The 8,850-nt window shown below is 42.9% G+C and overlaps 1 protein-coding gene across 3 annotated transcripts in view; it reads left to right on the plus strand.

The window, feature by feature from the left end:
- The first annotated feature begins 886 nt into the window (after positions 1 to 886).
- The window catches only part of LOC137380227 (ubiquitin-like modifier-activating enzyme 1), a 360,351-nt gene continuing 352,387 nt past the window's right edge, over positions 887 to 8,850 (plus strand). For all 3 annotated transcript variants that reach the window (XM_068052057.1, XM_068052058.1, XM_068052059.1), the window contains exons 1-2: positions 887 to 963; positions 8,652 to 8,718. In XM_068052057.1, coding sequence (XP_067908158.1) covers positions 8,663 to 8,718 — 56 coding nt within the window. In that variant the 5' untranslated portion in view covers positions 887 to 963; positions 8,652 to 8,662. The remainder of the gene's footprint in view (positions 964 to 8,651; positions 8,719 to 8,850) is intronic.

The raw sequence follows: 8,850 nt of genomic DNA on the forward strand, positions 1-8,850 counted from the left end.
ATTCCAGAATCTCCCAATGATTTGTGTAAAGAGGTTTCTCCTGCTCTCTTTAAAATTTTTGGTATTTAGTCATGTATCTATGGCTCCCTCATTCTAGGCCCTTCAATTATTGGAAACAGTCTGCTTCTATTTACACAGTCCCATTCGATCATCCCACAATCTACATTGCCCAGACCATGGCTAAAAGAGCAGGTCACAGGCTCGGAACCCTGCGGTCAGTAACTCACCTCCTGACTCCCCAAAGCCAGTCCACAAGGCATAAGTCAGGAGTGTGATGGAATACTCTCCAGTTGTCTGGATGGCTGCAGCTCCAACAACACTAAAGAAGCTCGACACCATCCAGGACAAAGCAGCCCACTTGATTGGCACTCCATCCACAAACATTCACTCCCTCTAGCACCGATGCACAGTGGCAGCAGTGTGTACCATCTACAACATGCACTGCAGCAATGCACCAAGGCTCCTTAGACTGCACCTTGCAAACCCATGACCTCTACCACCTAGAAGTACAAGGACAGCAAATGCATGGGAACACCACCACCTGCAAGTTCCCCTCCAAGTCACACACCATCCTGACTTGGAACTATATTGCCATTCCTTCACTGTCGCTGGGTCAAAATCCTGGAACTCCCTTCCTAACAGCACGGTGGGTGTACCTACCCCACATGGACTGCAGTGGTTCAAGAAGGCAAGACCTTCTCAAGGGCAATTGGGGATGGGGAAAAAATGCTGGCCTCACCAGCGAGGCCCACATCCCAGGAATTAATTTTTAAAAAATGAACCTGGACACATTAAGCAGTTGTCGAGTGTGTTGTATCATTGAGTGTATTGCCCTTTTAAGAGGATCAGCATTTGGCAGGAAGCTTTTCAGCAGTCACCGTGCCAGATCAAATTGAACCAGTGTCATTGATCAGAGGTTTCGGGTCAGCTTTCGGTATTGTTGGAGGACAGGAGCAAGACTAGGTGCGTCAGTCAGTTTGTAATCCGTGCATGTGGTGCCACTTTTAATACAATATTTATATCTAACAGTGAATTGGTGGTGATAGTAAACCGCGGGTCTCCGCTGGTGTTTCACTGAAACTGCTTTTTAAATCAACCGGCTGTTCAAAGATAAACGAGTGGGTGTTTAATGAGACATTGTATTTGAAACCAGAAATGAGAAGTTCAGCTTGGAAATTGTTTAGAAAACAGTCTTTCCATGATATTATTATAGAATGATACTGCACAGAAGGAAGCCAGTTTGTTTTCTAGATGCAAATTGATTTCCTCTTTTAAAAGCAACTTTCACTTGAAATTTGCATGATAGTTTAGCCCAAAAATTACTTGTTTTAACTGGGTAACTGTGTTTAACTGAATCAGGCGTATGCCGCAGTGATCAAGGTTCCGGCGAGTGGGTTATTGATAAGTAATTGAAGGGAAAGAGGGAGTCGGTGCTAACACATTCTAACCTGAACTTTGTTTTCAAATATTTATATTTTCAGAAAAGTAAAACTAGTTGGGGGTGGATGTGAAACATAATTTTCTGTTCCTAACAAGTTACAATAACCTGGGTCAGTCAGTTTATCCGGATGGAATAAACCAACCGGTCCGATTGCAAATTTCTTCAATTCAATAATTGAGTGGAATTTGCACGGCCCGTTTCTGAAAGTGGTCACTCCGCAGCTTCATGGTTTAGCAGGCAGAGAGGGAATGGGTGACCAGCAGGCAGTCGAGGAGGATAAGGCAGGAGTCCCCTGAGTGCATCCGCCTGTCCGACTGGTATTCTGATCTGAATACTGGTGAGAGTGCAGCCAGAGCCAAGTCCAACAGGCACCAGAGGTAGTTTAGCTGTATGGGGAGGTCGATGGGCATGGGGAAGATTAGGAGTGCCATCGTGATAGGGGATTCTGTAGTTAGCCGTATTGATAGGCGTTTCTGTGCCACAGATGTGAATCCAGGATGGTATGTTGCCTGCCTGGTGCCAGGATCAAGGATGTCACTAAGTGGCTGCAGAGCACTCTGAGTGGGGAGCTTGTACAGCCAGTGGTTATGGTCCATATTGATACCAACAACATAGGTAGAAAGAGGAATGAGGTCCTGCAAACCGATTTTAGGCAGCTAGGAAAGAAACTAGCAAGCAGAACCTCAAAGGTAGTAATCTCCAGATTACTCCCAGTGCCACGTGCCAGTGAGTACAGAAATAGAATGATAGTGCAGATGAATGTGTGGCTGGAGAGATGGTGCAGGAAGGAAGGTTTTAGATTCCTGGAACATTGGGACTGGTTCTGGGGGAGTTAGGCCCTATACAGACCGGAGGGGTTTCACCTGAATAGAGCCAGGACCAATGTCCTTGTGGGGCAGTTTGCTAGTGCAATTTATTTATTTATTTTTTTGATTTAGAAATACAGCACTGAAACAGGCCCTTCGGCCCACTGAGTCTGTGCCGACCATCAACCACCCATTTATACTAATCCTACACTAACTCCATATTCCTACCACATCCCCACCTGTCCCTATATTCCCCTACCACCTACCTATACTAGGGGCAATTCATAATGGCCAATTTACCTATCAACCTGCAAGTCTTTGGCATGTGGGAGGAAACCGGAGCACCCGGAGGAAACCCACATAGACACAGGGGGAACTTGCAAACTCCATACAGACAGGACCCAGAATTGAACCCGGGTCGCTGGAGCTGTGAGGCTGCGGTGCTAACCACTGCGCCACTGTGCTGCCCATTTGCCTCCCAAATTGGGAGGGTTTAAACTAACTTGACAGGAGGATAGAAACATAGGAGCAGGAGTAGGCCATTCGGCCCTTTGAGCCTGCACCACCATTCAATACGATCAAGGCTGATCATCCAAACTCAGTTCCCTCTTCCTGCTTTGTCCCCGTATCCCTTTAGCCTTAAGAACTATATCTAACTCTTTCTTGAATATATTTAATGATTTGGCCTCAACTGCTTTCTGTGGTAGAGGAGCTATGATGTAACATTAGAGAGGAAAACCAAAGTGCACAAAGAATTGGGAGAGTCAGATCGAATTAGAGTAAGAAATAGTGGAGCCAAAGCAAGAGGAAATGCGATAAGTTCTAAATTAGGTGTGCTGTCCATGTATGTGAACGCATGGAGTGTAATAAATAAGGTTGGTGAACTACAAGCACAGTTAGCCACATGGGGGAGTGATGTCATGGTGATAATGGAGACCTGGCTCAAAAAAGGGCAGGACTGGAGACTAAATATTTCTGGATACAAGGTGTTTGGAAGTGACAGGGAAGGAATGAAAGGAGGAGGGGTTGTAATATTGATTAAGGATAACTTTACAGGGCTGGAGAGAGAGGATGTCCTAGAGGGGCCAAGCGCAAAATCTATTTGATACAGGTACAGTACACTACTGGGTGTATTCTATAGGCCTCCAACTAGTTGGAAAGATACAGCGGAACAAGCTTACAAGGAAATTGCAGAGCGGTGCAAAAACTATTGTGTAGTTATAATGGGGGACTTTAATCATCCTAATATAGACTGGGATAATTAGTCTAAAAGGCGGAGAGGGGTAAGAGTTTCTAAAGTGTGTTCTGGAGAATTGTTTACAGCAGTATGTTTCCAGTCCAACGAGGAAGGAGGCATTGCTAAATCTGGTTCTAGGGAATGAGTTGAGACGAGGATCAAGTGTCAGTAGGGGAACAATTAGGGAATAATGATCATAGTATAATAAGGTTTAGGTTAGCTATGGAAAGGGACAAACAGCAAACCGGAGTAAAGATAATTAATTGGGGGAGGGCCAATTTCAGTGGAATGAGTACTGATCTGGCCCAGGTAAATTGGAATCAAAGATTGGCAGGCAAAACTGTAACGGAACAATGGGCTGCCTTTAAAGAGGAGATGGTTTGGGTACAGTCAGTTTCTGTACATACACCCCGAGGTCCCTCCGCTCCCACTGGGTATATAACTGAACCTTTAACCCACATGTCATAAGTTCATGTCCCAGCATGGCAAGTTGTTGAAATGAATTCTATAAAGCTGTTTATTTGTGTGCGAATACAAGGTTGTCATAAAAACCCAACTAGTTCAGTAATGTCCTTCAGGGAAGAGAACTTGCCACCCATACCAAGTCTACACATGGCTGTCGTCCACACCGTGTAGCTAATGCGGAATTCCCTTCGCAAAACTAGGGATGGGCAATCGACATGACCTTGCCCTCATTCTTTTGAATAGATAAGAAGGACTAACTGCACTGGCAGCTCTCCACTGCCCTGCTTTGACTGATGCATTGAACACCTAGTGCAGCTCTGATACCACATGTTTGTTGAGTATGTAGCTGACTCTCTATCACTTCTCAGATATGTGAAGAGCTCCATTGTTGGTCATCTCGTATCACAGGGGGAAAGTGATTAGTTGAAACACGCTCCACTTCCCTTCCGTCCTTTTACCAATTCTCTCTCACTCTCTGGCAAGGCTGCATTTATTGCCCATTCCTAGTTGTCCTGAGAAGTTGAATCTTTTATTTGAACCACTGCAGGCCTGTGGTGAAGGTAACCCCATATTGATATTGGGAAAGGAATTCCAGGATATTAGCTCAGCAATGGTGAATGAACAGTGACACACAGGCAAGTCAGGATGATGTGTGACTGGAAAGTGATGGTATTCCTGCAAACTTGCTGCTCTTGTTCAGCTCAGTGGTAGAAGTTGCAAAGGAAGGGCAACCTGTTGAAGTAACCTTAGCACAGGATTGGTGCTACAATTCACAATGGAGGTTGTTCTCGCTGCATTACTAAATTTTATTCAATGTTTAGCAATTCCCATGAAGTCATTCTGCATTAGTGCTGGGATCAACTTCCAAGTGTCTATAATGGTTAGGTTTGTCTCTTGGGAATCTGTTTATGAAGATTCCATTTTAAATTCATCAAATTTCTTCTTGTGGAGTCAGGCAACTGTTTTATGAAATATTGAGTATTAAGTCGGCATCTTTGAATTCTGTATTTGAAATAAACACAGCACTGATGACCGGTTATGATTTATTATTTGGGATGTGAGGAAGATCTTATTTACGCAGCGAGTGATAATGACCTGGAACTCGCTGCCTACAAGGATGGTGGAAACAGAGACAATCAATGATTTCAAAAGGAAATTGAATGAATACTTGAAGGAAATAAACTTTCAGGGCTACAAGGATAGAATGGGGAAATAGGACTGACTGGTTGCTCCACAGTGAGCTGGCATGGACTCAATGGGCTGAATGGCCTCCTTCTGTGCCGTAATTACTCTCTGATTCTATAATGGGGGGCAGCGTGACTCTGAATGTGGAACTTGGAAAATCTCGAGTTCAAGCTGTGCTCTCTGCTGCTTTAGCCAATCTCAAGTAGGGTATTGTTGAGTTGAGGTGTAAGTGGATACAGTGGTTATGTTATTGGATTAGTAATCCAGACCTCTGGATTAACCATCCAGGGCCATGAGTTCAAATCCAGCCATAGCAGCTGGAAAATTTAAATCCAATTAATTAAATTAATCTGGAATAAAAAGATGCTGTCAGTAAGGGTGACTATGAAACTACCAGATTATCATTTTAAAAAAAAACCCATCTGGTTCTCTCATTTCATTTAGAGAAGGAAATCTGCCATCCTTACCCGGTCTGGCCTATATGTGACTCCCAGACCCACAGTAATGTTGTTGTCTCTTAACTGCCATCTGAAATGACCCAGCAAGTTGTATTCAAGAAGGCAGCTAATTTGCACACAGCAAGCTCCCAAAAACAACAATGTGATAATGACCAGAATTTGTTATAGTGATGTTGGTTGAGGGATAAATATTGGCCAGATTAGGAAACCTTCTTTATTACTCACCCCTGCCTTTCCCCAGTCTCTTCCCCCTTCCACTCCCCCAGCCTTACCCCTCTACAAGCCTCTATTTTCACTTGGGTAACTGAAGTTTGAAGTCAGGACAGGGGATTCCCAAGGGTGTGTGAGTATTTTTGGGGAATTCCCAGGAGTTTGACAACATTTCCAGCTGGTTCCCCCTTCACAGAAAAGTTTGAAAACTACTGTTGTAGTGGATTAAAGACATGAAACACTTCTGTATAAACCAGAAAATGATCCAAATTGCAGTCAAGGGTATAAGATCTGAAAACAACCCAAATTTTAGCTTGTTTTGAGCTGCAAATTACCAGAGAACAAATTGATCACTCACTCAAAAGCTTGTTACAGTTAATAGTGTTAGTTTATTTGTACCGATGATTAGAGATTTTAAAAGGTCACAGATTTGAAATGATTACAGGAAAATTAAAATGGTTACAGAAAATGATTAGAGAAAAGGTTGAGAAAAGAAGAAAGAAAATAATAAAAACAGCTGCTTTGTTACTTTAGTCCCAGCAAATGAATGCTTCAACAATGTTGCTCAACTCACGGCAAGTAAATGTTTCAACAATATCTAGCAATAGAATGTTCAATTATGTTACGTCGCACAATCACCCGAAGTGGGCGTTCCCGTTTATTGTAAGTTCTCTTCCCGGTGATCAGTTGGGTTCCTTCTCCGTGAAATCTCAATCCCTTGACTGCAGCGCTGGCCTCTTTCTCCTGCAGTAAAGATCTCTGATGTGTTCAACCATTTATGCCCTTTTTCAGAAGATAGGGTTAGTTTACTGTATTGACAGGCCACACCATCCTATGAAGCTTCTTTTTAAGAGCACAATATCCAATTGTATTTGTCACTTTGTTTAAACCATAATTCGAATCCAGAAAGTTGTCTATCTTCCTTTCACTTTCTCCAGTAATCTTCCATGATGTGAAACCCCTTGTATCAATTTTCCAGAAAAAGACCCTTGTATGTTGTTAGAACACCGTATTTCACCTTATCTAGGTTCAAGTCTTCATAAACTAAAGCACTACTGTCTCTCGCTGACCTGTATTATCTCTGTTGTTTCTCTCGATTAATAACTGTTTTCGTGTCTCAGCTTATCAAGATCAACAAGTTTAATTTCAAAACTGTCAGACAAGTGTGTTGTTCCATCAGTGCTGTTTTCTAGCTTCCCAAGCATGCTGGTTGAATGTCAAGTTTAAAAGTTATATCAAAAGGCTTTTTGCCCTACAAGAGATCAGGCCATACAACAGCAATACACAACAGTGTCTTGGGGACCTTCACATCCACCTAAGAGGGAAGACGGGGCCCCAATTCAATGTCGCATCCGAAAGACCGTGCCTCTGACATTGCAGCACTCCCTCAGCACTGCACGAGAGTGTCAGCCTAGATTATGTGCTTATGTTTGTAACTAGGATGTGAACCTTCTGACTCAAGGTGAGAGTGCTACCTATTGAGCCATAGTTGATGCCTTATAATAAATGAAAAACCCTTTATTTTCTGCATGCACCTTCTCTCTTCAATTAATTACATTGGATGCAAATAAGGGATTTATTTCCTGGTCTAAAGCACAACTATAAGGAAATTAGGAACAAACATACATTACTGTTGCTGTGTTGGAAAGGGTCCCACGCAGTTGTAACAAGATGTACAACAACAACTTAGAAGCATATTGTTCCTTTTAACATAGAACAGTGTCCCAAGGCTCTTTATACAGATGTAATCAGACCAAAACAGGCATTGAACCTAAGAAGGAGATATTAGTATGGGTGGCCAAAAGCTGGGTTAAAGAGATGAGTTTTAAGGAAGGTCTTAAAGGAGAGGGAGGTGGAGAGGTTTAGGGAGGCAAGTCCAGAGCGTGAAGTCTAGCAGACTGAAAACATAGCAGCAAAGGGGGAGGGGCTGCAGGAAACACGCAAAAGCCCAGAGTCAGGGTAAAAAATAAAATTAGTATACAGTATTCGCTGCTCACAATACAGTCTCCTCTACATTGGGGAGACCAATAGTTGATTGGGTGACTGTTTTGCTGAACACCTCTGTTCAGTCCACAAATATGACCCTGACCTTCCATTCGCCTGCCATTTTAATTCTCCATCCTAGTCCCGCCTGACCTCTCTATCCTCCGCCTCCTACACTGTTCCAATGAAGCTCAACTTAAGTTTGAGTAACAGCTCCTCATCTTTCAATTAGACGCTTTACAGCCTTCTGGACTCCACATTGAGGTCAACAGTTTCAGATCACTGCACCCATTTTTTTTTTTGGAGAGCAGCTGTTAATGATTCTGTGATTCCCATTCTCACTTCCTCTAGATGGGTCATTTGTTTCTTTTCTTGTCCCATTACCATCCCCTTTAGTCTTACACCATCATCCCTTTTGTCATTTATCTTTTGCCTTTCATCTTATTGCAGACCTTCCCTTTTGTTCTTTCCTCCCCCCACCGCCCCCGCCACCTTCCCTGCCTCGGTACTTGCTTAAAATCTGTTGCCTCTCAATTTTTTCGGTTCTGTCGAAAGGTCATCGACCTAAAACATTAACTCCGTTTGTCTCACTACAGATGTTGCCTGACTTGCTGAGTATATTCAGCATTTCCTGTTTTAATTTCAGATTTCCAGCTTTTGTAAGTAGTTTGCTTTTGTAAAAAAATAATTCATTGGTTTGGGATGTCCTGAGCTGGACATTGAGTCCATTCGGCCAAATGGACCAAAATGGTCATTCCTAGTCATGGACGGTGCTATATAAACGCAACTTTTCTATTTCCCTTCATCAGAAAGGTAAGTTCAATTTAAATTCCAACTTTGAAATAATCTGTTTTTATTTCCCTCAGATTTGCAGAGCATGGATGCTAATGGAAATTCTGCAGAGATCGATGAAGGCCTTTACTCCCGACAACTGTAAGTATATTTGGAAATAAAGCAAACTCCTGTATTTTAAAGAAATACACTGGCAGAAGGGGAAAGTGGTAGTAGAGGCGAGAAAGACACCAATCAAATTTACAGCTTCTTCATGGGATGATCAAGACGGAT

Source organism: Heterodontus francisci, chromosome 19, assembly GCF_036365525.1.
Source record: "Heterodontus francisci isolate sHetFra1 chromosome 19, sHetFra1.hap1, whole genome shotgun sequence".
Taxonomy (NCBI): Eukaryota; Metazoa; Chordata; class Chondrichthyes; order Heterodontiformes; family Heterodontidae; genus Heterodontus; species Heterodontus francisci.